Source organism: Chinchilla lanigera, unplaced genomic scaffold (assembly GCF_000276665.1).
Source record: "Chinchilla lanigera isolate Chin_1 unplaced genomic scaffold, ChiLan1.0 scaffold00021, whole genome shotgun sequence".
NCBI lineage: Eukaryota > Metazoa > Chordata > Mammalia > Rodentia > Chinchillidae > Chinchilla > Chinchilla lanigera.
This window is the reverse complement of record NW_004955422.1, coordinates 25,817,246-25,844,970: the sequence shown is the minus strand read 5'-3', so window position 1 is coordinate 25,844,970 and position 27,725 is coordinate 25,817,246. Positions and strand designations below refer to the sequence as shown.

At 45.5% G+C, this 27,725-nt stretch overlaps 2 protein-coding genes and 1 pseudogene across 7 annotated transcripts in view; 2 read left to right on the top strand and 1 right to left on the bottom strand.

Annotated features, from left to right (window-relative positions):
- The first annotated feature begins 183 nt into the window (after window positions 1–183).
- Window positions 184–4,669, top strand: Spag4 (sperm associated antigen 4). Of its 2 annotated transcripts, none has more exons than XM_005384785.1 (12): window positions 184–826; window positions 1,396–1,479; window positions 1,623–1,689; window positions 1,866–1,924; window positions 2,096–2,139; window positions 2,415–2,440; window positions 2,554–2,662; window positions 2,896–2,971; window positions 3,074–3,189; window positions 3,503–3,670; window positions 4,133–4,222; window positions 4,318–4,669. In XM_005384785.1, exons 1-12 carry the CDS (start codon window positions 517–519, stop codon window positions 4,471–4,473), a joined length of 1,305 nt encoding a protein of 434 aa, XP_005384842.1. In that variant the 5' UTR covers window positions 184–516; the 3' UTR covers window positions 4,474–4,669. The 2 variants fall into 2 exon arrangements, with proteins under 2 accessions (XP_005384842.1, XP_005384845.1); XM_005384788.1 differs by having other exon boundaries at window positions 648–807.
- Window positions 4,670–7,290: 2,621 nt separating this feature from the next.
- Window positions 7,291–27,725, bottom strand: part of Cpne1 (copine I) — a 43,840-nt gene continuing 23,405 nt past the window's right edge. For all 5 annotated transcript variants that reach the window (XM_013514125.1, XM_005384782.2, XM_005384783.2 and 2 more), the window contains 15 exons: window positions 19,461–19,589; window positions 19,191–19,370; window positions 18,963–19,037; window positions 18,809–18,880; window positions 18,580–18,660; window positions 18,320–18,409; window positions 18,125–18,211; window positions 17,902–17,988; window positions 17,745–17,804; window positions 17,534–17,667; window positions 17,374–17,428; window positions 15,429–15,480; window positions 8,128–8,261; window positions 7,768–8,004; window positions 7,291–7,547 (listed from right to left, as the gene is read on the bottom strand). In XM_013514125.1, the coding sequence (XP_013369579.1) occupies window positions 7,407–7,547; window positions 7,768–8,004; window positions 8,128–8,261; window positions 15,429–15,480; window positions 17,374–17,428; window positions 17,534–17,667; window positions 17,745–17,804; window positions 17,902–17,988; window positions 18,125–18,211; window positions 18,320–18,409; window positions 18,580–18,660; window positions 18,809–18,880; window positions 18,963–19,037; window positions 19,191–19,370; window positions 19,461–19,589 (1,614 nt within the window). In that variant the 3' untranslated portion in view covers window positions 7,291–7,406. The remainder of the gene's footprint in view (window positions 7,548–7,767; window positions 8,005–8,127; window positions 8,262–15,428; window positions 15,481–17,373; window positions 17,429–17,533; window positions 17,668–17,744; window positions 17,805–17,901; window positions 17,989–18,124; window positions 18,212–18,319; window positions 18,410–18,579; window positions 18,661–18,808; window positions 18,881–18,962; window positions 19,038–19,190; window positions 19,371–19,460; window positions 19,590–27,725) is intronic.
- Window positions 15,594–16,490, top strand: LOC102026335 (annotated as a pseudogene).

The following is a 27,725-nucleotide window of genomic DNA, read 5'->3' as shown; positions in this document are numbered from 1 at the left end:
CAAGTGCCAGGGAGCCTTGATAATTTAGTGAGATCCTGTTCTCAAAATTTAAAAAAAAAAAATTAAAAGGGCTGGGTGTATGGCTGAGTGGTAGAGCGAACTGAGTTCAATCCCCAGTAATACATGCACACACACACACACACACACACACACACACACACACACACTGAGCAGGGAAGGGGACACAAATCCGTTTACTTTGCAGTTTCAGACAGAGTCTTATGGGAAGTTCTCTGAGGTCACTGCTCCATTAAACGTCAGCTTAAACGTCAGAGCCCAGATTGCCTAGGCGCCCACGGCTCCCAATGATGTCACGACTAGCTCTGTGACGTCAGGTCTCCTTTGTGACGAGGGTGCAGACAGGAAGGGAAGGCTGAGTCTGGCCACGCGGCCCTAGGGTTCAAGTTGGGTCGGTGGGGCACCCGCGGGGCGCAGCAGCTGGGAAGGGCCGAGGGCCGAGGGCCTGCACGGCTGCGGGGCGACTGGGGCGTCCGTGAGGGGCGTCTGTAGATCAGGATGCGGCGGAGCACCCGCTCTGGCTCAGTCGCGTCCTCGGACGAGCACATGCCCAACTTCTACAGTGAGAACAGCAACAGCTCAGACAGCGTCCCTTCGGGGGACTGCTGCGGGCGCCGGTCTCCTGGGCCGGGGCCGGGGGAGCCCCAGGGCAGAAGGGCCCGGGGCGCGAGCTGCGGTGAGCCCACCTTGCGCCCAGGACTGCCTGGAGGAACCCCATGGGCTGGAAGCTCTCCGCAGGAGCCTGCGCCTCGGAACCACAACCGGGAGACCGCGAGAGGCGCGGCAACCGTGAGGGGCGGGGCCTCGGGTGCGGGCGGGGTCGAACCCTGGGCGCCGAGGGAGGGGGCGGGGTCTGGGTGGAAACGGGATAAGATTTGGTCCAGGTGCCTTTTGGGAAGGCTTTTATTTTTTTATTTTTTTATTTTTTTTGGTTTTTCTCTGGTACCGGGAACCGAACTCACGACCTTGCGCTTGCCAGGCAGGCGCTTTTGCCGCTGAGCTAAATCCCCAGCCCTGGGAAGGCTTTTAATAAGATCCCTTAGGGGGCGGTGCCTCGATGTGATGGACGACTCTGAGGAGGGGCGGGGAAGCCCTGTGATTGGGCGCTGTAGAGGAGGTCCTCTCTGTGGACATGATTGGCTACCTGGAAAGAGGGCTGCACCAACTGGGGGCGGGGTATCTTTTGGAGGTGGAGCCAATTCCTGACCAGGCCCCGCCCAGTCCAGGCGGGCGGGACCAAAGCCAAAAGGGGTTCCCTCCTCTGTGGGCTGGGGAACTTGGGGCCGGGCTTCCGGGGATGGGGGGAAAGTGGGTCTGAGGTGCACAAGGCCCCAGTGGAGCCCATGGGCTCCGGAGGACCGGCTGCATCTCCCGCAGTCTCTGAGGAGCAGCGGAGCCTTCTCGCCACCCTGGATCTGAGGCGGGAGATGCCTGCCCTGCGGGCGACCAAGAGCTTCCTGAGTACGCACCAGGCCAGCCCGCGACCCGCAGACTCCTGTCGGGTCCAGCCCCTGCCTCCTTCCCGAGTCCCTGCGAACTGGGCTCGTGGGCGCCCCCAGTGCCGTTCTCGGGCTCCCCCCTCTAATCCGGCTGTCCTCCCCCAGGCCTCCTCTTCCAGGTGCCGAGGGTGCTGTTGTCCCTGGTCCGAGGCGTGCTGCTCGGTGTGTGCAGGTCAGGGGGAGCGCGGGGGCGCCCCGGGCGCTGCTTGGGTGGTTGGAGGCGAGGCCGGGCCCGCGGGGCTGGAGTCGATTCCGACGGTGGCGTCGGGTTGGCGGGATGGACGCAGCCTGGGGTCCAGGCTGCGTGGACCAGGGCCCTGGGGCCTCAGCCCCTCTCCATCCCCCCAGGGAGGTCTGCTGCGTCCGCTTCCTGTTCGCTGCGTCGTTGCTGAGCATCTTTCTAGCAGGTGAAGGGCGGATACGGGGGCACATCTCTGGACGCTTGATTCCCCTGTGTCCCTCAGCCCACGCGGGCTTCCCCCTCGCCCCACCGCGCTGCTCTCAGTGATCCTTCAAGCCAGGAAAGCCCTGCCCTGCCTCTTCCTTTCATTGACACCCCCCACCCCCGCTTTCTCCAGCACTCTCTTGGGGGCTCCTGCACCTGCTCCCTCCTTTGGAGAATGTGAGTCGGGGACACACCATCCTGGGGTGGTGGAGGCTGTGGCGCTCCCTGGGCTGCTGGGAGGGGGCACAGCCAGAGACTAAAGGTAAGGAAGCGCTGGGCACGGATTTCTGAGGGGCTGCGATCCTAAAGGTCAGGCAAGTGTTGGGGGAGGCGGGGAAGTTCTCAGGCGGGGAAGTTCTCAAAAAGGAGCACTCTGGCTGCCTTTAGGCTGACATGGGAAAGAGGGGGGCGGTGAGGAGCTGAGGGTCGCTGTATTTGCTTCCCACCCCTAGGACTCTAAGGCGATGCTGACTCCCAGGTGAAACAGGGCATCAGGGGTGGGGATCGGGCGGCCCAAAGGTGCCGCAGCGGGGGGCCTTGTGGCAGGGGAAGCAAGGAACCGACCGCAGGGCGCCCGTCTCCCCGCTCCAGCGAGTACCACGAGCGCGTGCGCTCCCACGGGCAGCAGCTGCAGCAGCTTCAGGCCGAGCTGAATAAACTCCGCACGGAGGTGGCCCGCGTTCGCGCGGCCCACAGCGAGGTGAGAGCCCCGAGGCTGTGCAGGGATCTGGTGGGGAGCCAGGCCCCGTGGTTCCGCCCACTTGCAGTCCCCGCACACCTTGAAAACCTCTGGCCAATTCCTTTGGGTGGGTCCTGGGACTAAACTTACAACTGGGAGCCCACGAAGCCCATGCCAGAGCACGGAGTGCCCTGAGAGTCCGGCCCACCTGTGAAATGGCCCGCACACCCCGCCCCTCCCGCCCACCCCCGCAGAGGGTGGCCAAGCTCGTGTTCCAGCGGCTGAACGAAGACTTCGTGCAGAAACCAGACTACGCCCTGAGCTCCGTGGGTAAGACCCAGAGACACGCAAGGAGACCGAGACGCTGGCCGACCAATCCCCAGATGTTGGTAAGGCCTGGCAGCCTCTGAGGGTTATTTCTTTCTACTCCAGGAGCCACCATTGACCTACAGAAGACTTCCCATGACTATGAGGACACAAAAACGGCCTACTTCTGGAATCGCTTCAGCTTCTGGAACTATGCGCGACCACCCACGGTCATCCTGGAGGTGGGGCTGGAACCAGGATGCTAGGATGGGACCAAGTGATGGGTGCTGGAGAAAGGACCAGCTCCGTGGAGGCAGGACCTGGCTGAGTTGAGGGGCTCTTGGGGAGACTGGGTCTGGCCCTGCCCAAGTGAAGCTCTGAGTGAAGCTGGGGAACTGAAGAGAACTGGCAGTGCGGGCAACTGAGCTCTGGGCAGGATCAGGCCCGGGAACAGGCCTGGAGGTGGCGCTCTGGGCTGGGCCGTGGATGAGGAGGGACAGTAGTCACTGTCCTTGGGTTCTAATGGTGTCTTCTCCCACCTCCACTTCTCTGCAGCCAGATGTGTTCCCTGGAAATTGCTGGGCTTTTCAGGGTGACCAGGGCCAGGTGGCGATCCAGTTGGCGGGTCGTGTGCAGCTGAGCGACATCACCTTACAGCATCCCCCACCCAGCGTGGCACACACCGGGGATGCCAGCAGCGCCCCCCGAGACTTTGCAGTCTTTGTGAGTAGGGCTGAGGCCAGGAGTTGGGGATTTTGCTTAGTACACACCAGGCAGTCTTGAGAACTGGTACTAGTATTTGAGTCTTTGCTCAAACTGGACATACTAAGATTTGCCTGTCAGGGCTGCTGCTCTAAGTGATCCTATCCAAATATTAGCAATTACTTTGTGCCAAGCACTTTATACGCACTATTTCATGGCATCCACATAAAAACTATGAAGCATGATAATCTCCCTCTTTAGATATGAAGTAATGTTGAGACATTCCTTGCTCAAGGACACACAATTGGCCAGACTAAAATGCTGGACTCTTAGAGCCCACGTTCCCCATTACACATCCTGTGACAGAACAAACATGAGAGCACATGTGGAGCTACTGAACACACCGAAGAGCCCCGACAAAGCTGCTTTCCTCTCCCTTTCACATGTGCCTCACTCTTCTTCCATTCACTCTTCACCCACCAGGGTCTCCAAATTGACAATGAGACTGAAGTTTTCTTGGGGAGGTTCACCTTTGACGTGAAGAAATCTGCGATTCAGACTTTCCACCTGCAGGTGTTTGTCTCTGGGGGTGAAGATGCTAAGGCAGTGGGAGACGAAGGGAAAGGGCAGTGCTTGTGAGCAGTTCTTGGCATGATTTGTCTCCTCAGAATGATCCTCCGTCTGCCTTCCCCAAGGTGAAGATCCAGATCCTAAGCAACTGGGGCCACCCACGGTTCACGTGCTTGTACCGAGTCCGCGCCCATGGCTTACGAATCTCGGAGGGAGAGGACAGTGCCACAGGAGCCACTGGGGGGCCCCATTAAACATGCTGATGATTGCAGCACAAATGCGCTTTATGCTGAAGGAAGCTGGATCAGTCCTGGCAAATGCTCTGTTCAGGGAGAGCTCTGGCTGCCTATGGCATATAAGTAGGGTAGGGTCTACCTGTTTTACCCATTTTTTCTCTGAAAACTGTATTAATGCAGTTGATGCTTATGGAATATTTAACATATGCAAGAAGCAGTGCTGTGGGTATTCTACACTAGACATTAACCTCATCCTCACAACCAGAGAGAAGGAACTGCTCAAGTCAGAACACTTTCTCAAGGTCAATGCTAGAATAGGATGCAGAGTTGTCCTCCTCTAAGGATCACTCTTAACTGCAGAGCTGCCAGGCAACTGAAGCCACAACTGTGCCTCAGTTCCCAGCCCTAATGTTGGCATTGTTAGGTGTTCGGGAAGGGGAATGAGGACATCTGGAAAGCTGCTGAGACACAGTTGATCCAGGTCTAGCAGCCTTTACACAGAGTTCTTCACAAAGATCTGAGTCTGACTCTGCTAGACAGTGTAGGTAACCTAGTTTTCAGCACTCCTTGCCCTCAAGGAGCCAGACAAGGGAGAGATGCTGCTCAAACAAACAGGACAATTCATTTATAGATACAAGAATCTTCACCCCAAAATTCAAAAGTGGATTCAGAGGGAAAAAATGGCCAAGGGACAGGGTTCTACCTAGGAATAAAAAGACAGTGTTCTACAAATTCCCAAGGAGACAGAAATGCCTCTCTGAATTGGAAAGGTGCCAACAGACCAACGAATGACTCAGACAAGACCAGCTTAGTGAATAAGTGAGTTTATTAAGGATTACAAAGCAGTGGACAGCTTATAGTCAATGTCTAGTGTAGAATACCCAGCTTACAGGCAGTTACACTACCAAAGTTTGCATGCATACACATTGCTTACATAGCTCCTACTTATGTATTGCTGTCAGTCACACAGCAGAAAGCAGAAGTAAAAACTAGAATCCATGGGAAGAATTGTATGTTCATATAACTCTGATCCCCCTTCTTAGCAGGAATTCTGGCCGGGTGTGGTGGTGCACACCTATAATCCCAGTTCCCAGGAGGCTGAGGCAGGAGGACTGCTGTGAGTTCAAGGCCACCACTGGCCAGAATTCAAGGCCAGTCTGAATTGCATAGCAGACCCTTTCTCAAAAAACCAAACCCTCCCCACCAAAAAAAAGAAAAAAAAAAGAAAGGAAGTCTGCTGGTTTCAGCCAATGCAGTGATACACAGGTCTATTTTGGTGTAGCCTGGCACAGAGCATCACACCCTGCTGAGGGACCCCCACAGGATAACTACATGGTGGCTAACTGTAAAGTGGTTTGGTTGGTTTTTTTTTTTTTTTTTTGGTTTTTTTCCGGTACCGGGAACCGAACTCACGACCTTGCACTTGCCAGGCAGCCGCTGTGCCGCTGAGCTAAATCCCCAGCCCTGTTTTTGTTTGTTTATTTGTTTTTTTTAACTGTAAAGTGGTGTTGGCCATTTAAGTTCATATGCTCAGGTTCATTTACTTGCTGCTGACTAAATCAAAGAAGGTCATTTATTTTGGTAAAAGGGATTTATTTACAACTAGCTCCAAGGAGATGGAGAGTCCATTTGCCTGAAATCACCATCTCAATGAGTACAAGTATGTTAAGGGTCTTTTTATAGGGAGGGACAGCACACATCACCACACTTGCTCTGTCATGGCCAGCCATCTTCAGCTCATTCTCTGGGCTCCTGGTGTCAGCATCTGCATATTCTGTCTGTTTATCTGGGCTGAGAGGTGGGGGAAGCTGTTTGTGCAGTAGGTCTGAGGAAACCACTTGTCTCTAGAGGAGAAAATGATCTAACTTTTAAAGTTCATTTTGTGGGGCCAGTTACATTACTTTGGGTAGGGCTCAGCAGACTATTTCCCCTACAGAGATTACCATGGGCAAAAAAATGCAACATCTTTCGCGGTAGGAACCTTCCCAGTGTATGTTACACCACCAACAGTTTATTACCAAGTAGTCTTGGGACTACTCTGTTAACACAGAGCTGTGTCTATATAGAGGTGGAACACTTACTCATCTTTAAACCTGGGGGATGTTCTTTTGTAATTTGAAGACAAACAGACCCTATACCAAGTGCTCTCAAAATCTAAGGTTAGCTGGACATGGGAGCGCACACCTGTAATCCCATCACCTGGGAGACTGAGGCAGGAGGATTACGAGTTTGAGGCCAGCCTGGGCTACACAGTGAGTCCATCTACAATGTCCTGGATGCCAGCCTGCACTACAAAGTGAGACACCCTGTCTTAAAAAACAAAAAAACCCTAAGATTAGTCAGACATGGTAGCATATACCTATAATCCCAGCTGAGGTAGGAGGACCAAGTTCAAGCCCCGCCTGGGTGACAGTGACTTAGAAAGACCCTGTCTCTGAATTGGGATGGAGTGCTGGAAATGTAGCTCCAGTTTCAATCCCCAGTACTGCAAAACAATAGCACTGTGGGAGCCTAAAGCAGGAGGATCACAAATTGGATGGAGCCTAGTTTGGGTAACTTAGCAAGACCTTATCTCCAAATAAAAGGAGCTGAGGCTGGTGGTGCATGCCTGTAGTCCTAATTATTCAGAAGGCTAAGGCATGAAAATTGTTTGAATCCAGGAATACAGACTAGTGGCACAGCAGTGGTCTTTACTGGTCTCTATTAAATGAGAGGTGCCAAGAACAAAAACATGGGCTCAAGAGTAGCAGTAACAGGCCAGGCATGCTGGCACACGCCTGTAATCCCACCACTCAGAAGGCTGAGGCAGGAGAATCATTGTGAGTTTGAGGCCAATCTGGGCTACAAAGTGAGCTCAAGGCCAGCCTGAACTGCATAGTGAGACCCTGTCTCAAAACAAACAAAAAACCCAGTAGCAATAACAGAAGCAGGTATAAAATACAAAGTGCCACCTAGGCCTGGGGGGCCTGTGCAGGAACCTTGGCTGGGGATGAAGGCATCTTGAGTGGGGCCCAACCCTGGGCCTTAAAATAGGAGACCAGCTGTGTGGGCACTTCTGCAAGCACAGCCTGTGCCAGTGCTTCCCGAGGGGCCTGCAAGGACAAGAGCAAAGTCACTGAGGTCGGGGTGGGGGATAACACCTTCCTAAAGTTTACAGCTCAACCTAAGAAAGGATACCAAATTGGCACCCAAAACTGTCCCAGACTTTGAGGAAAGGGCCTGTACCTCCTGGTCCTCAACCCCATTCACATCTAGAACAGGTGGAAGGATAAACTCCCAGACTGGTTTACCCTCGACCTTGCCCTTACTCACATTCTGGAACCGACGGTAAGGCACAAACTGCACAATGTCACGGGCTGCTGAATCCCCAGTGCATGTACGTAGCGGTCCACCATCGGCATCCAGCTGTTCCATGGCCTCGAAGTCAGCTCCACCCACACCCACAATGATCACGGACATGGGCAGCTTCGAGGCATTTACCACAGCCTGGCAGGTAGCCTCCACATCAGTCACAGCACCATCAGTCAACAGCAACAGCACAAAGTATTGCTGGGGGTAAGCCCATGTGTATATTCAGGCAGATGCTCTTTCCAAAACCGTCCCCAAACATTCCAATTACATATTCCCTGGTTATACCACCCTTACACCCACTACCACTGCTATAATACTTACTGATGCAGTCCTTTCATATGCAGCCTGAGCTGCAAATCTGGCCACATGGTTGATGATGGGTGCAAAGTTGGTGGGGCCATAGAGGCGAACTTGGGGCAAGGCTTGGCGGTAGGCATCTACAATGCCCTGGATACCTGCAGAGAAAGAGGGCCAAAACAAAGCCACTGTGAAATTCCAAACTTTCCAAGACCAGGCTAGTAGTTTTTTTTTTTTTTTTTTCTTTGAGACAGGGTCTCACTATGCAGTTGAGGCTGGCCTTGAGCTCGCAATGATCCTTCTGCCTCAGCCTCCTGAGTGCCGGGATTACAGGCGTGTGCCACCATACCCAGCAGCTACTCCTTAAATCAAGAATCTGGATGCATTTCACTCAGTCACCCCTGTGACCCAAGATACCTAACCCTCTCCTATAGACAGAAACCAATGCTCAAGAAGAGGGACTTGCACTTATTAACAGCATGGAATAAAACCCAGATTTAGTACAAATAAAGAACAAAGTAAAAGAATAGGAAATAGGGAGCTAGATCTTTTGCAAATGGAAGATCAAGAGACAGAGGGTGTGGTAAAGGGGGAGAGAACTAGAAAGAATTAAGGTGTGCTATGTATCTGTGTTAGGTACTCCCCACAATGAATGTAATCATTATGTACTGTAAATATACACAGATAAAAATCTAAAAAAGCCAATGTGGTGGTACATGCCTATAATCCCAGCACTCAGGAGGCTGAGGCAGGAGAATTGTTGCAAGTTCGAGACTAGCCTGGGCTACAAGTGAGCTCAAGGCCTGCCTGAACTGCATAGTGAGACCCAGTCTCAAAAAGACAAAAAAAAAAAAAAAAAATCTAAAAAACCCAGATTAGGGAGATTCCTTGGACAAATTCTGTGTCTCTTGAGCATTAGTTAATAAGCTACTTCACAAAATAAAGAATTATAACCCACTTAAGAATCCATATAGATATTAATCACTGGAGGATAAGGGAAAGCCATTAATGTAAAAAGAATTTAAAAAATCATTTGATGATAGAAATAACTGATCAGGCTGGGTATGACAGTTTATGCCTGTAATCCTAGCACTCTGGGGAGTGACGCACGAGGATCAGAAATTCAAGCCCAGGGCCGGGGATATAGCTGAGCAGCACAAGTGCCTGCCTGGCAAGCGCAAGGTCCTGAGTTCAATTCCTGGTACCAAAAAAGAAAAAAAAAATTCAAGCCTTACTTGGAGAACTTAGTGAGACCTTATCTCAAAAAAAAAAGTTGGGAATGTAGGTCATTGCAAAGGCCCTGGGTTCAGTCCCTGGTATCATCATTACCTGATTCAGGCAAGGATCATCAATGGATGTAAAAATTGATGATTAATAGATATTAAGGTTATTTATTTTTGAGCAGGGTCTTACTAAATAGTTCCAGCTGGCCTTGAACTCTGCAATTCTCCTGAGTGCTCAGATTACAGACCTGTGTCACCAACCTGGCTAAGTGTTTTGTTTTTGAGACACAATCTCACTTCATAGTTCATGCTGACCTTGAACTCACTATGTAGCCCAAGCTCAGAATTTGTGGCAATCCTCTTGACTCAACCTAGTGAGTGCTAGAATTACATGCATGCATCAATATACACAGCTATAACTGGCTATTTGTAGAGCCTCAAAGTTTATTCTCAAAAGATACTTACCAATTACGAAAGGAAGATCAGTATTTATATAATGAAAAAATCTGATAGACTCTCTCTTAACCAAAAGATCAAAGTTAATACTAGTAATAGGACAAACAAACATTATGTCCCCTTCCTGCTATGATATACTAAGAATGTACAGCATTATGTGATAGTATTCCTGCCAAAAATTGTGAAATCTGAGGCTACTTCAGGTAAACCCAAACTAAGGGCTACTCTAGAAATTATGTAGCCTGTATTCTTAAAAAAATGTTATTATGAAACATGAAGAACTCTTAGGGCTGGGCGTGATGGTGCACGCCTATAATCCCAGCAGTTGGGAGGCTGACATGGAGGACTGCTGTGAGTTCAAGATCAGCCTGGGCTACATAGTAAGCTCACAGCCAGCCTGAACTACCTAGCAAGACCCTATCTCAAAAAGTCCCAAATTCTCATGTGTGGAAAATGACTGAATCATGGGCACTATACTCATTAGTGGATCCATCCACTGATGAGTTCAGTAGCTGAGCATGCATTTAGGAGGTAGAGCCTGGTTGGAAGTGGATCACTGGGGAATGACCGGAGGGTATACTGTGGTCCGGAGCTTTCCCACCTGCTACACAACGAACTGCGGGTCCTCCACCCAGGCTGTTTCTGCCTTGGGCCAGAAACTGTGAGTCAAAATAAACCTCTTCCTTTAAGTTGTAATTGTTAGGTGTTGTTTCCTGCAAAGGGAAACCAAGATAAACAGCTACTGTTTTTTGGGGAGTACTTACTATATACAGGATTACTGCTTCAAATTTACTGCTTTACTCAAATCTTCCCTTTAAATACTCAATATCCTGTGATATGTAGCTTAATTGTAAAACCAAAGCACAGAGAAGTAAGGAAGTTGCCCCAAGTCATGTGGTTAGCAAATAGCAAGATGAACAGTTGACTCCAGAAGTAGATATCCAATATGGCTGACAAGAGGAGGAGCCATGTCAGGTTATTCAGAGAGGATTCACTGAAGCCACAGGTACACTGTAGTGGGGGAGGGACTTATACCCTGAAACAGAAAATCAGAAGATGATACATGTAGATCAATCCAAACATCTAGATTATCAAAAATAGTTAGTAGTGCTTGCAGGGCATGGTAGCACACACCTGTAATCCCAGCACTCAGGAGGCTGAGGCAGGAGGATCTTGCGAGTTTGAAATCAGTTTGGGCTACAAAGTGAGCTCAAGGCCAGCCTGAACTGCATAGAAAGACCCTGTCTCAAAAAGACGAAAAAAAAAAAGGAAGCAGTGCTGCTATGGCTAGTCTGCAATACCCCAGCTATAGCACCTACCCATCTAGCAAGCAAGCAACTATCCTGAAAGCACCCTAGACAGCCTCACGGAAGCAACGACAGAAGCCTAAATCAGACTCTGCAAATACCAGCCCTTTCTTCCCCACTGCCTCCCCTCTGGGCAAAGGGAAGACAAACAAGGGAACAGGTCTGTGTACTCCTGAGGGTGATCAGCCCTGCCTGCCAATTTCCAAGGACTCTGGTCAGCACATGAACATACATGCTATGCTGAGGGGGAAAGTCCCTAAGAAATCCAGGGACACTGTCATAATCTGTCTGTTGTCTGGAGGAGAGAATTCTCCTTTTTTTTTTTTTTTTTTTGAGACAGGGTCTTGCTATGCAGTTCAGGCTGGCCTAGCTCACTCTTTAGCCCAGGCTGGCCTTGAACTTGCAAAGATCATCCTGCCTCAGCCTCCCAAGTGCTAGAATTACAGGTGTGCACCACCACACCTGGCTAGAGGAGAGAATTCCTGAGACAGGGTTAGTTTAGGTTTTGAGTGCAAGAACAAAAAGGAAATTAGTGTGGCTGCCTGCAATTTCAGTAGAAGGCAAGAAGAGTTCCCACCAGACTTTTTTCCTTTGATTTAGCAATATAGGAGAAACAAAAAATTGGAAGAGCTGATCAAACAGTTTAAAACATAAACAACAAATTTACCAAAGATATAGACTCCACAAAAAGGTATCAGACAGAAATTTCAGAAATAAAAAGTAGTATAGAATTTATAAACTGCAAGGGGAGCAATTTTACTCTCATACATAGTAACCTTCAAGTTAAAACTGATCAGAAGAGGCAAAAAAGGTTACTACATACTAGTTAAGGAAACAATCCAACAGGAAGAGATTATAGCCGTAAATATGTATACACCCAATACTGGAGGACCTATCTTTGTAAAACAAATACTGCAGGACATAAAAGATCACATAAATACCAAAAAAATCACAATGGGTGACCTGAATACCTTACTTTCACAAAGAGACATATCAACCAAACCAAACAAAAATCAACAAAGAAAGAGTTGAGCCACACTTTCAAACAAGTGTTCTATCCTACTATAATACATATTTTTCTCTGCATCATATGGAACTTTCTCCAAAATAAACCAAATACTACTCCACAAAACATGCCTAAATAAGTACAAAAAAAATCAATATCCCATGTTTACTATCAGCCCATACATAGTACATTGAAAATAGAAATCAGTTACAGAAAAAACCACATACAATTTTATGAATACCAGGCAAATTAATAACTTAACAACTTAACACTCCCGAACACCCAATGTGAAAGAGAAATTAAAACAATTTCTGGAATCAAACAGTGCCATTATAACATACCAGAACCAATGGGACACTATGAAAGTAGTCAAGAGAGAGGCTTATTGCAATCAATACTAACATTACAAAAACAGAGCATAATGATGAATCAAGATATGTAAAAATCAACAACAAACCAACCCAAACTAAATTTAAGAAGGGAAATCATAAAGATCAGAGCAGAAATTAATGAAATTGACACTGAAAAAATACAAAGAATCAACAAGTCAAAGAACTGGTTTTTGAAATAATAAACAAAATAGACAAACCATTAGCCAAACTCACCAAAAGAGAGAAAAGATTCACATTAATTTTTTTTTCCCCCTGGTACTGGGAATCGAACTCATGACCTCCCACTTGCCAAGCAGGCTCTGTGCTGCTGAGCTAAATCCCCAGCCCCTTTTTTGGGTCTTTTAGAGACAGGGTCTCGCTATGCAGTTGAGGCTGGCCTTGAGCTCACTTTGTAGCCCAAGCTGGTCTTGAACTCACAAATATCATCCTGCCTCAGCCTCTGAGTGCTGGGATTATAGGCATGTGCCACCATGGCTGGCTAAGATTCACATTACTGCAATTAACATAAAAAAGGCGGCCAAGCACAGTGATGCAGGCCTGTAATCCCAGCACTCTGGAGATGGAAGCAGGACAATTGCTCCAAATTCGAGGCCAGACTAGACTACATAGCATGACCCTGTCCAAAAAAAAAATGCAAATCACAATAGACACCATCAAAATCTAGAAGATAGTAGCTACTATGAGAAATTATATTCCAACAAACTGAAAAATTTTGAAGAAATGGACAGAATTTTTTTGACAGATTAAGACATACAAATTACCAAAATTAAATTAAGATGATATAAAAATGCTGAACAATCGAATAACAAGCAATAAAATTGAGACATTAATAAGAAACCTACCAACTCAGAAAAGCCCAGGACTTGATGGATTCTCTGCTAAATTCTATAAAACCTTTAAAGACATTATAACACCAATGCTCCTCAAACTCTTCAATGAAACTGAAAGAGTACTTCCAAACTCATTTCTAGAAGCCAGCATTACTCAGATCTCAAAATGAGACAAAGACCTCAAAAATGAAATTACAGGGCAATCTCTTTTAATGAACAGATGCAAAGATCCTTAATAAGATTTTGGTATCGGATGTGGTGGTATATGTCTGTGATCCCAGCACTTGGGAGGCTGAGGCAGGAGGACTGCTGTGAGTTCAAGGCCAGCCTGGGCTACAAAGTGAGTACACAGCCAGCCTGAACTGCACGGTGAAACCCTGTCTCAAAAAGACAATTAAAAAAAAAAAAAGATTGGCAAATAGAATGCAACAAATCATTAACAGGATTATACATCACAACCAAGCAGGCTTCCTCTTAAAGATGCAAAGATGGTTCAATATATGAAAATCAATAAATACACCACAGAAACAGAAGCCAAGGACAAAAATCACATGATCATATCAATAGATGCAGAAAAAGCATTTGACAAATCCAACAACCATTCACGATAAAAAAAAAAAACAGAAGAAAGTAGGTATAGGAAGACCTTACCTGAATCTCACAAAAGCTATTTATGACAAATCAATTGCCAATATCAGATTAAATGGAGGAAAACTGAAAGCTTTCCCTCTAAAATCAGGAAGAAAAGGATACACACTCTATTTCTGTTCAACATGGTACCTGAAACATTGCCTAGAGCAGTGAAGCAAGAAAAAGAAACAAGCTGGGCATGGTGGCACATGCCTGTAATGCTAGCACTTGGGAGGCTGAGGCAGGAGGATCACTGTGAGTTCCAGGCCAGCCAGGACTACGAATTGAGTTTAAGGCCAGCCTGAACTGCATAGTGAGACCCTGTCTCAAAAAGACCAAAAAAAAAAAAAAAAAAAAAGAAGAAAAAGAAACAGAAATATCATCTTACACTAGAAAATAGCAATTATCGAGACATCAAATAATAACAAATGCTGACATGGCTGCAGTGAAGAAGGAATCCTTCTACATTATTGATAAGAATGTAAATCTAGTATAGCCATTATGGTAATCAGATGGAGATTTCTCAAAAACTTAAAAGTAAAAATTCCATTTGACCCAGCTATTCCCCTTCTAGATATCCTCCCCAAAGAGCTAAAAATATATTACAGAGATACATGCACGTTTTTATAGCAGCACAATTTATAACAGCTAAGTCTTGAAAGCAGTCTATATGTCCATTAATAGACAAATGGATGAAGAAAATGTTGTATCTACATATAATGGGAGCCAGGTATGGTGGTACAGGCCTGTAATCCCAGCACTAAGGCTAAGGCAAGAGTTCAAGGCCATCCTGAACCACACAGGAAAGACCCTGTCTCCAAAACCCCGCCCCCAAACCAAATCCGCACATATAATGGAATATTATTCCGCTATAAAGCAGGATAAAATCAAGACCATTTGTAGGACAAATGGATACACCTTGAAAACAATGTTAAGTGAAATAAATCAGTCACACAAGCTTCAATACTGCACCGTTTCCCTCATTTAAGTAATCCAAAGTACAAATAAAGAGCAAAATAAGACTGATAAAAGGAACCAGGGAGATAGATTTTTTGCATATGTGAGAGGGACCAAGGGGAAAAGGGAAGGAGACATAAAAAGATTTAAGATGTATCATGTATACATGTACCAATTACCCTCAATGAATATAATCTTTATATATTGTAAACATGAATTAAAAATAGTAACAAAAATGGGGAAATGGAGTCTAGAGATGGGAGGGAAATAAAAAGAATCAGAATATGTTCAGTACATGTACCACCCACTCCCTAAGTTAACTGTAACCATCATGTACTCCAAACATGTATGAAAAAATTAAAAAAAAAAAAGAAAGAGTTGACTCCAGAGAGGTAGCTCTAAAATTCACTCTTCTGGACAATGGAGGCAGGTATCTCTTCCCCAGCCCTCTTCTTTCCCTATATAGGCTCACCTTCAAGTGTGGACAAATCAATCTGCTTCACACTGAAGGATGGGGAACTTACCTGCACAATAAGGATTCTTAGGATTGAAGTTCAAGGCAAATTCATGTGAGACCTGAGGGCAAGAATGAAAATGAGGATTTTACTGGTGGCTGAATTTCTGGTAACAGCAATAGGAAACGGGATGCTGGCTGTGGTTAGGCCTCTGAGGAGGCAAATCCAGTGTGAATTGGAGCCAGAAGAACCACCTCCCTGACAGTGGGAAGGAGCACCAAGGTGCCGCAGCACAACGACTACAGGACAAAGTGCATCCTGCAAGATGGCTGGGTCCTCACCACTACCTTCAAGGCTTCTAACAAGCAAACTTGATCCTGTCTAACTGATCAAGCTGAAGAACTCTACACAAGCAGAAAGGGAAGAGAAATGAGTTCTCGGTTTGGTGCTGCTGTGAGGGGAGAACCTGGTCTCAAGAACAATAGAAGGACCTCCTCCCAAAGATACTGCATTGCCTGAGTGCCACTTGCTGGAGCTGCTAGGGGCCCCGGAATTGGTAGGGCTGTAGCAGAAGAATCCCAGCTGGTGTTCCCATGCCACAGGCTCCTGCAGGGCTTGCAGGGCCAGTCCGTGGGGTGGGTGGGCCATCCCTTGTGGGGTGATAACCCCACAAGGAGGCGGCACAGTTGCAGCTGCTGCAGCTACTACCATAGCTAGTATTGCATGGGTCCTGACCCAGTACCCACCTGGCTGTGGAGATCTTGCCCCACCTACGAGGCAAGGGGCACCTCTTCCAGGCATGATACGCCCTCTTCCTGGCATACAGCTGCCCATTGGTCCCCCAGTAGAATGCCTACAGGCTTGCCTCCACCCCCACATATGCAAGGCCTTCTTTGACCTCGGCCAGAGTCACAGAAATAGGTCCACAGATGTGCTTGTTATGTTGTAGACCATCTAGTGTCCCTTACAAGATCACCTCCTCTGGGAATGTGCCCACCAAGGCCCTGGACTCATCTTCACCCTTCTCTGCTCCCTGTCTGTTTCCTGTGAGGCTGTACATAGTCCTTTTATTTCCTGGTGGCCTATGAAACTGATTTATAATAAACTCTTTTAAGATAATATTATAGCCTGTAATCCTAGCACTCAGGAGGTTGAGGTAGGAGGACTGCTGTGAGCTCGAGACCAGCCTGGGCTATAAAGTGAGCTCAAGGCCAGCCTGAAGTACACAGCGAGACCCTGTCCCAAAAAGATAAAAAAAAAAAAAAAAAGAATATTACTATAAATGCATCTGATGTTACTGTGATATATTTGTGGTGCTTAACAGAGTCATGAGAAGAGCTGCCTTGAAAAACTAATCCTAATTTTAGCTGCTTCTCTATACTTTACATTTACTTCTCAAATACTAAGATTTACAATGAAACTATAATGAAACATTTTTCCTCATCGGACTTGAAAATCAGTTTATTGATATAAACATTCATATGACCTTGGTCAGGGCAGGGCTATCCACTTGGAAAGGCACTCATCTAGATGGCTCCTCGGGCAATGCTTTATGAAGCAAAAGCTAAAAATGAAAACTCTATTGAGAGAGGAAAAGTGACAGTACCTCTTTCTCCCAGGGTCACACACAAAATTAAATACTACTTTTAAAACGAGAAAAAAAAAAAAAAAAAGAATGAAAATGAGGTTCTTTCTCGACCTTTGTGCAAGAAAAAAGGCACTGTGGAGCTGGGGGTACTGCTCAGTGGTACAGCAATTGCTCATCACGAGCAAGACCTTGGGGTTCAATTGAGAGGACAGGAAAGAAGAGGCAAGAACAAGGGCACTATGGTACGTAAGGAGGTTCCTAGAGATGTTCAATCTGAAGCCTGCTGTATATATCCCTTTTGAGATGCATCACTGCACCTCCCCCTAAAGCTGAGTAACAGGCACCAAGTAAGTTCACCACATCCCCCAAAATTAAGATACTGAAACTGAAAACACATAGAATGGGACAAAGGAAGACAGGGCTCACCTGCCAGTCAGGGGGCACCTGAGCCCCAAATCCAAATGCTGGGAATAGCTTGTCCCTGTGGGAGGATAATGAGTTGAGGAAGAGCTGGTAAGGGGATTGTGAGCCCAACGGCTAAAGTAATATAAGGGAGTGGGGACAGCCAAGAGAACCAGTTACTCACGAGTCATAGTCTTGAACCACACTGCCCACACTCCATAGTGCTGTCAGGTACTCATTGACTCCTGTAGGACTCAGGTAGTGCAACGAGTCAGGTGAGGAGGGGTCTCCATTGGAGCCGGTGAAGTCCACGCCCACCTGGGAGGAGGCCAGGAAAGCAGCTGAAGGCCACCTTGAGCCCGACTTGTTCTCTTGCCCTGGGGAAGGCTACTTACAGTGAAGCTGATTTGGCAGCCTCCCATCACATAGTCCAGGAAAGAATATTCTGTTTCTACCTGCAGATGAAACCAGGGTCATTGCCTGGGGTGAAAGAGGACTGCCATTACTGGAGCTCAGGGATTAGAGCCTGGGTCACATGAGCTATTGTCTCACCTGGCAAACCTTGACACAGATAGTTCCAGAGTTCTTGTAGCTTTTCTTTTTCTGGTGCTTCTCTGGGTGGATGCATTCAAACTCGGCCTGATGAGGTGAGAAAAATTAGGGTAGGTAACTCTCCCAGCATGAGCTAAGGACTTAAGCTGTCCTTTCATCCTTCTCCCCTGGGCTGCAGCCATCCAGGCCCATCTTAACATCCCTGAATAGGGCCAAAGCTCACCGGAACAGCCTGAAGCTGGGCCAAGCTGGTGTAGAAGGTACCAATAAGATCATGTGACCCATCACTATCATAGTCTGAGCAGCGCACCTGAGAGGAAGGCGTGTGAGTATACATGAAGGAGGTGGGTAACAAGTGAGCAGTGCCTCCCCAGGCCCTCTTCCCTTGCTCAATTCCCTCAGGAGGCAGGCTCCTCACCTGGATTGGTGTGGTATAATCCCCACCACACAAGTGCTGAAGGGGAACTGAGAAGCGCTTCCACGTAGGGTTCAGGTTGTTCTTGATTACCTGGAGGTGGAGGGCAAGACCTCTCACAGAGCTCTGACCTGGTCCATGAGGCACTGCCACACTTCCACACCCACCTTCAATATCTTTATCCCTATGTTCCAAACCCTGCTAGTCACAAACCCAAGAGATTCTCTCCTACACCACCCCATCCAATCCCAGGGGTGTCACACCTCAGATCTGTATACCAGATGCCATTTCCCATCGCCCTGGCGGAAGAACTCCAGGAACGGATCTGATTTTCCCAGAAAGTCCTGCAAAGTCCCACAGATACACCAGTTACATGACTCAGACAGAAACAAACACTATGCCAGCCCTCTGTTCACACCCCTACTCCTCATAAACCACAAACCATCCCAGTCTCTTTAATTCTTGGTCCCCAGGGCCTCCTTCCAGACACACCTTCTTATCTAGGTTTCTGGCCTCCACTTCCATGGTTACTACACAACTGTCCTTCAACTCCAGAGCTGAGATCTATGCAAGGAAGAAAGTATCACACTGTGAATTCTCTATCATTGTAAGCCCCTTCTTGAACCCTTGCTGTGTTTTTCCTTACCGTGATGGTCCCCTGCCCAGCAGGTTTTCCAGGCTTCAGCATTAAGGGTAGAGTCAGTATCTGGCTGGACACAATCTGGGGCAATGCAAGGTGGAGAAGGTTTTATTATCTCAGACAGGGTTAGATACTGTTTACCTCCCCACCTCCAGTCGACATGCTGGGTTATCTGAAAGGGCACTTAACAAAACTTGTGTCTGAAGGATTCTAATAATTCCTGGCCCTACCTACCTGTCCTAGAGAACACTCAGCTCCCCCTAGGAAGTCATCATCCCCCAGCTCTGGTGTCTTGTTGTCTATGTCATAGATTCCAAACCGTAGCTTCTGGATTGTCTCAAAGTGGTACTCAAGCTGCAGAGTCTTGGAGAACTCAGGGCTTGAGCAGTTCCGTACTTGCTCAGTCCGGCCAAGCTGTGGGCAGAGGCCAATAAGCATCACAGTTACACACTATCCCAGAATATAATCCAAGCCTCCCTCTAGAATTTCCAAGGTCCACCTCACCTCAACCCAGCCGCCCCCTCCTACATCCTGTAAAAGGACACAGAGTGGGTCAGACTTGGAGCTGATGTCTTTGTCAATGAGATGGTCACAGGAAATGGACAGCTGAACCAAGGTCATGCAGTGGGCCATCTGGAGGGAAAAGAGCTGTGTCAAGCACCAGGAACCCTTTCTACCTTTCCCTGACTCTGAGCCTACATCCCAGGACATCCAAGGAAACTTAAGGACCTATAACCCCTCAGGCCCCTAAGGGAGCTCAAGGACACAGGAGATGGTGGTTATTACCCTGGTCCAAAAGAATATATGAACTAATCCTCACCCCAAAATTGGTCCTAATCCAATAGCGCTGCCCAGACTCAAGATTCCAATCTTGATCTCTGCAGAGACCAACAAATCTCATTCCTACTTCAACAGTCCCAGGTCAGATGTTAAGCCAAGTCCCAATTCCAACACTGTCTCCAATGCAACCATGATCCAGATACTGCTCCCAATGGTTTCTCAATAATCCTGAGGACCTACATCTTGGGTTGTGATCTGACCTCTGATTCTCCTGACCACCAATCAGCCACTTATGTCCAACTCCTCACCATTTCTACTGCCACTGTTCAGTCCAAAGCATTATCAGTTTTGGCCTAACTTAGAGCATTAGCCTCAACTGGTCCCCTCTATCCTGTGTCATCTGCAATTCCACCACCCCACTATCTCTACTCCATGCTATTCTCACCACAGCAACTAATCTGTTTGGTTTTTTTTCCAGTACTGGGAATCGAATTCACAATCTTGCACTCACCAGGCAGGTGCTGTGCTGCTGAACTAAATCCCCAGCCCCCCACAGCAACTAATCTTGTTAATGCAGAAGTGAAGTCCAGTCACACTTCTGCCTGGACCTTCTAATATTTCCTATTGCTCTTAGACAAAATTCAAGCTGTAACGTACTCTATAAGGTCCTGAAAGATTGAAATCTCTAATCTGACACTTCTTTCCTGCTTACCTATTTGTCATTGCTCAAATAAATCAACATCATTAATATCTCTAAACACTGTGTAGTACCTGGAATGTTCTTTCCCCATGTTATCTACATGGACTGCTGCTGCCTTTTCTCCTTCCAGGTCTTTATTCATAACTATCCTCTCTGTTATGAAGGAATGTGCTTACATTTTGTAGCCACTTGAAATTTGAACCCTACAGCCACATCACAGGCCAGGGATATAGCTCAGTGCACAGTGCCTGCCTGGCAAGTGCAAGGTCCTGAATTTGATTCCCGGTACCAAAAAAAAAAAAAAAGAATAGCAGCCATATCACACAGTCTTTTTGCTTTTTTGAGACAGGGTCTCACATAGCCCAGGCTGGATTAGAACTTGGAGCAATCCTCCTCAGCCTTTTTTTTTCCCTTAGTTTTTATTTTTTGGTGCTGAGGATCAAACTCAGGGCTTCCAGCTTGCTAGACATGCGTTTTACCCTGAGCTAAATCCCCAGACCCACTCTTCAGTCTCCTGAGTGCTGGGATTACACACGTGCACCACAACAGCCAGCCTTTGCTTTAGCATTTATAAGATAGACTGATCGAAAGAAATAAACGAAAAAACCCACAGCCTCTGCACTGAGCTACATCCTTGACTCCTCCCCTTTTAGTTATGTATGTTTTATTTATACAATTTGTCTTGCCATCTAGAATGTAAGGAAGAAATAGTTATTTCTTCATTCATTGTTCCACCTTAAGCACCTAGACAATATTTGCTACACGAAACCCAAAAGGCCAGAGGAGCACACCTAATCCTAGCTCTTGGGACACTGAGGTTGAAGGATCAGCACAAGTTCGAGGCCAACCTGGGCTACACAGTGAGTTTAAGTCCAGCCTGAACTACATGAGACCTTGTCTCAAAAATAAATAAATAAATAAATAAATCTTAAATTTTTAAAAAATCCAAAAGACTATTTCCAGTCCCTACTCTCAGCCCAGTCAGCTCCAAATTGACTGGCTTTTTGTTCCTCAAATCAAAGAGAACTAAGCTTCTCAAATTCACCCATCTGTCTGCTGGAAATATTACCTTTCTGCCTATAACACCACACTGGCTCCAACGCAGTCCTTTCCACTACAGACACTGTAACACTGAACCCAGGACCTTGTGCGTCCTAAGCACATGCTTCTCAGCTCCTCTCACCCTTGCTGCCCATATACTTGAAGACAATCTGCGCTGAGGGTACACAGCCACCATCAGATCTCCCACTGGACTTCATTAAACATTCTAGCTTTCTCAACAGTATTCCTTGGGGTGCTTCCAGCTTCATCTTCCCCTATACTTCCCCTCAGTAGTTTCCCTCCCCCAACCAGCCCACAGTACCCCACCTTGGTCCCTCATACTCAAACTGGAATGTTTTCCAAAGCTGATGATTAAAAACCCCTTCATTGCACCTAAACCTCTGCTTAAGTGCATCCAATAATGAGAAACCTACCACTCTTTTTTTGTTTAGTTTGGTTTGGTTGAGACAAGGTTTTGCTATGGAGTGCTGCCTGGCCTTGAACTCACTCTAGCCCAGGCTGGCCTCAAATTTGCGGTCATCATCCTGCCTCAGCCTCCCAAATGCTGGGATCTTTTATTTGTTTTTAAGAGTGTCTCACTACGTAGTTGAGGCTGTCTTTGAAGGCACTATGTAGCCCAGGCTGGCCTCAAACTCCCAACAATCCCACAGCCTCCGTCAAGAACTGGGATCATAGGTATGAACCACCATGCTCAACAGGTCTGAAGACTTCTGACCACTCTGATCACGTGCTTGGGAGATGCCCCAAGGATAAATCAGAATAGGACAGGACCTATAGTTTAGCTTTTGCTCAACTGTAATCTCAACTCCATGCCTGTTACCTTGGATGTTCTCGGGAGGTGGTGTTTGCATAGTACAGAAACAAATGAAAAAGACTGTTCATTTCACCACTGCTAAAACTAGTGAAAAACCTAAGGCAGCTTAAAACAAATGAAAAAGACTGCTCATTTAGTCCACTGCTAAAACTAGTGAAAAACCTAAAGCAACTTAAAGCTCTATTAAGGTGAATCACTTCTTGGCCTTTTGGCTAAGACCAAATATATCAAGTACTGACAAGTTAATTACTATGGATTTTTAACCAATAGGATGCTGAGTAGCAACTACAAAAGAAAAAGGGGGGAGAACCACACTACATTGCTATGATCTGAAAAACTTAAATTATAAAAAAATGGAAGAGCCAGGCGTAGTGGCACACACCGTAATCCCAGAACTCAGAAGGCTAATGCAGGGGGATTGCTGCAAGTTCAAGGTCAGCCTGAACTGTACTGCAAAACCCTGTCTCAAAAAGACATAAATAAATAAATTTATTTTTAAAAATAGGGCTGGGGATATAGCTCAGCAGCACAAGTGCTGCTGCCTGGCAAGCGCAAGGTCCTGAGTTGGATCCCCGGTACCAAAAAAAAAAAAAAAATATAAAGAAAAAGCGTAACACTAAAAAAGTATCATACTACTTTAAACTTCAATTATGTATATAAACAGTAGATTTGAATGAATAAACATACAAAATAGATACAGAAAAATGGAAAACCACATGATTGGGGGTATAGCTCAATGGTACAATGTATTTATGTACAAGGCCCTAGGTTCAATCCACAACATAATAACACAAAATATAATTTTTAGATACTCTGGAGGAGTGGAATGAAGGTAACAGTGTTACGTACTCTAAATCTTATTATTTCAGTATTTTATATCTTTAAAACCAGTTATGGTGGCACATTCTTCTAATCCCAGCACTATGGAGACTGAGGCAGGACTGCAAGATCAAGTCCATCCTGGACAACTTTAACACTGTCTCAAAATAGGAGGGGAATGAGGCTGGAAAGTGTGAAGGCCCTGGGTTCACTATCTACCTTTCCCCCAAATCATACCCAAGCCCTCCTGACTTTTCATTCTAAACCCAAAGCCTCTACTCCAACAACCCCTATCTAACATCAGGCTTTGCTTTACCTTTCCCTGGTTTCTCCTCCCTAACACTGCCTCACCCAGTCATCCCTGACCCGTTTCCAGAGTCTCTACCCTAATAAAAAGCATTATAACTACCCCATAGCCTGAAGGTTTAGCACCAAACTCCCTAGCAAGCTACCTTGTTGCACAGCTCCAGAGGGCATATCTATACAAGTGAATTGTGCAATACGTAACCCTGCATTCCCAGAGCAAGCGGCCTATTCACCCACCCAACTAGTCATCCAGAATTATTTCTGGTTCACCAAACACAGCCATGCAAACACATGCCCCTATAACTTTTTTCCATAGTGAATGTCTTATCATCCAAGAGTCTGGCTGATATTCTCTTACAGATCCTTGCACACCTTCCCAGGTAGGATTTTATTATCTCTCTTCTAGAAAGTTTTTATTAGCCAAACAGAAACCAAATCATGTCATCTCTCCACTTAAAACTCTGGAATGACCTCCCCGAACACTGAAATAAAACCCCAAGTTTTGTTTTTTTGTTTGTTTTGGTACCAGGAATCAAACTCATGACCTCCGCCTTGCCAGGCAAGCACTTATGCTGCTGAGCTATATCCCCGGCCTGAAACCCAAAGTTTTTATCACAGCCTGTAAGGCCCTGCAAGACTTAATCTTTCCCTAAATCAACATCTAGAGCCACCCAAGTATGCTCCAGCCAGGTTGTCTTTTCTGATCCACATACACAAATCAATCTAGTAAGTCAACAACTGACTTAACATTAAAAACATTACAGCAGAATTTTTACTTTTATCTGTCTCCTCTCATAATCTATAGGCTCCTTAAAACTAATACTATGTATTATCTCTACATCCCTAGTACTAGTGCTTGGTACAGTTGGCACTCATGACTTTACTGAACAAATGGTGAAAGTGCTTTTGCTTCATTCATACCTTCACGCCTTCTTCATTTGAACTAATATCTAGCAGTGAATTTTCTCCTATCCTGATCTTCTGCAACTGAGTTTTGTTCCCCACTCTTCCAGTACCGGGAATCGAACTCACAACCTTGCACTTGCCAGGCAGACACTGTGCCCCTAAGCTAAATCCCCAGCCTCTTACAACTGAGTTTTAGAAATTCAAATGCAGGATTCATACAGCTCCATATTAAACAAGAGCCAAAGATCTGGTTAGATACTTTGTAAAGGAAAAACATCAGTAAGAAACAAGTAAAGGAAGTGAACCACATTAGTTATCATGGAAATACAAAATACAATGAGATACAAATCCACCACAATGGCTAAAAGTAAAAGGACCAATAATACTAAATGTTGGCAAGGATGTGGGACGCTCACATTCTTAATGAAAGCATTAAATGCATCACTCTGGAAAACAATCTGGCAAGTTTATCAGAAAATCAAACATAAGCCTAGTCCAAGAATAATTTCATTCTTGTCTTTATCCAAAAGAAATTAAAACATCTTGTCCACAAAGATTTGTTCAAGAATGTTCGTATTAGTTTTATCCATAATAGCCAGAAACTCAAAACCCAGTGTCCATCAATATGAAAATGCTTAAGACTATTCAACAACAAAAAGAACTATTAATAATGAATGAATCAGAATACTTAGATTTAGTTTATAAAGTTTTTATGTTCTCATTTTTTGATTTATAAAGTTTTGCAACAGGCAAAAACTAAATCATGATTTAAAAAAAATTCAGAACAGTAGTATCCTGCCTTCTTCCATAGGGGAGGGGCAAGTATTGAGAAAAGGCAGAAAGAATTTTAGGAAGAAGTTAAAGATTCCTTTATCACGATAGGAACAGGGTCACAGGAACGTTTGCCCTTCTCACTTTCACCTAATGGTACACTGAGGATGTATTTCTGATTGCACAAAAACAATAAAATGACCCACAAACAAGTACTGAACTCAAGACATGATGAAATGTTAAGAGAAGTATACTGATGCCTACTTCTTTGAAATGTACCGAAAATTAAAATGGATTGTGGAACAGAGATATAGCCAAACAAATAAAATTAAATCACAGGATCTAAATGGCGAGACAATTTTTTTCAAGATTTCTGCATGTTCAAAGTTTTCATTAAAAAAAAAAAAAAAAAAAAAAAAAAAATTCAACAGTATGTGGTGGCACATACCATTAATTCCAGCACTCCTACAGGCTAGGCAGAAGACTACAAGTTTGTGCCCAGCCAGCAACATAGCAAGCCCTGTCTTAATATAAAAAATAAAAAAGGGATGGAAATGTAACTCAGTGTGAAGGCCTTGGGTTTAATCCCCAGTACCAGAATAAAAGTGAACAAACAAAACAAAACCCAAACAAAAAAGTTAAATGGAAAAGTACAGGTACTCCCGCCAGTAAAACTTTATGTGAACAACAAAGGTATTAGCAGTGACTATGAGAGGTGGTAAGACCACAGACAACTCGAGTCTTCATATTCTATGATTTTTTTTTTTTTTTTTTTTTTTTGAGAGAAGATCTCTCCATGTACTTCAGGATCGCCTTGAACCTGCTTATGTAGCCCAGGCTGGCCTCTAACTCATGGCGATCCTCCTGCCTGAGCCTCGCAAGAGCTGGGATTATAGGCGTGTGCCAACACACCCAGCTCCATGACTTCTTTATTTTTTGTCTTTTTGAGACAGGGTCTCACTACGCAGTTCAGGCTGGCCTTTAACTCACTTTGTAGCCCAGGCTGGCCTCCAACTTGCAACGATCCTCCTGCCTCAGCCTCTCAAGTGCTGGGATTACAGTCATGCGCCACAACACCCAGGTTTCCATGACTTCTTAACAACTGCGCAGAGAAAGAGTTTTTCTTTTTTAAGTCTGGGCCAAACATGCAGTGGGCCAGTTTTTCTCCTCTGCTAGGCCTCATTTTTTGGTGGTCTAGAGAATTTTCCCCTACCCATTACCATAACTGTTTCCTAAAGCCAATCCTATTACATCCATTTTGAACTCAGACCCAAAATACCAACTGTACTGTTGTTAGTCCATTTGTTTTCTGTTTTACTTGTGAGCCCATTTGTGTGTAGTAGCATATAGAAATTTTTTTTTTTTTTAAAGACAGGGTCTTGCTGCGTAGTTTTGCCTGGCCTTGAACTCCTGGCAATCCTCCTGCCTCAGCCTCTCAAGTGCTGGGATTCCAAAAGTGCACCACCACAGCTGGGTGGAAGCAGATGCTTGATGACTTGATGCTACTAAAGTGGTCTGGCTTCTAAAGGTTAGTACTTCCAATACAACATCACTGTCTTGTTTTTAACAGATCTGCTTTTTTTCTTATGAGTATCAGCAACTCTTTATAAAAACCGTATCTTCTGTAGTCTTCTATGCTTTGAGTTATATTTCCTTTAAGTTATAATCCATGGGCTTATTAATCTCTTCCATATCCTGTTTATCTCCTTTAAAAATCTACATCCAAGGGGCTGGGGATTTAGCTCAGTGGCACAGGGCCTGCCTGGCAAACGCAAGGTCGCGAGTTTGATTCCTAGTACCGGAAAAAAATAAAAATAAATAAATAAATGAAAGAAAAGAAAAGAAAAGAAAATCTACATCCAAGCATAGCTCTGTTTGAAAATCTGTGCTTAAACTCTTCACTCCTGGTCACTCTTCTGTATCTTCTGAATAGCGACATACTTTATACCAGACTGACTTTTTATATAGTGTCATTATAATTAACTTCAGCGTTTTCAACCTTTTTAGGAACAGAATTTTACAAAACCAGGTTTACAAAAGTCTGTGGGGTAGCACATTCCTGTGATCCCAGCACTCTAAAAGGCTGAGTAAAGAGGATCATGAGCCTGAGGCCAGCCTGAACTGCACAGCAAATGAGGCCAGCCTGGACTACATAGTGAGACCCTGTCTCAAAAACAAACAATAACCACAAAACACCCAACAAATATTACATTTAAGAGAGTCTATAAAAATAGGAAATTCTGTCATTTAGTTTTGTACAAGAGGTCTGGCTAATACCCATCAGATCTTTGCATACTCTTCTGTGAATTAGTGTATCTTAATACATATACCCTAATTGGTGTTACTATCACTAGGCTCAGTCTCCTTGATCTGCTATGCTGAGGTCAGAAAATCTGCATGACTTCAACAAAACTGTTTCTCATAAATCAAAATATGTAGCTTGCTATGTAAGTCTCTGTAAGACTGTCAATTCAGTAAGTAGAGGGACAAGATCTCCCTCATTGCTCTTTCAGTGACTGGCACATAGCAGGTGTTCTATTTTATATCCACTGAACTGATGTATTCTAGGAAATAAGTGATAATCCAAGGACTCTCAGAATGATCCAAATCT

Excerpts from the sequence above, each read along its gene's own strand:
- Spag4 (XM_005384785.1), top strand. The coding sequence starts at position 517 with ATGCGGCGGAGCACCCGCTCTGGCTCAGTCGCGTCCTCGGACGAGCAC. Across the intron at positions 1,925-2,095 it reads GCTGAGCATCTTTCTAGCAG|CACTCTCTTGGGGGCTCCTG; the intron begins GTGAAGGGCGGA and ends CGCTTTCTCCAG. Across the intron at positions 2,972-3,073 it reads CTACGCCCTGAGCTCCGTGG|GAGCCACCATTGACCTACAG; the intron begins GTAAGACCCAGA and ends TTTCTACTCCAG.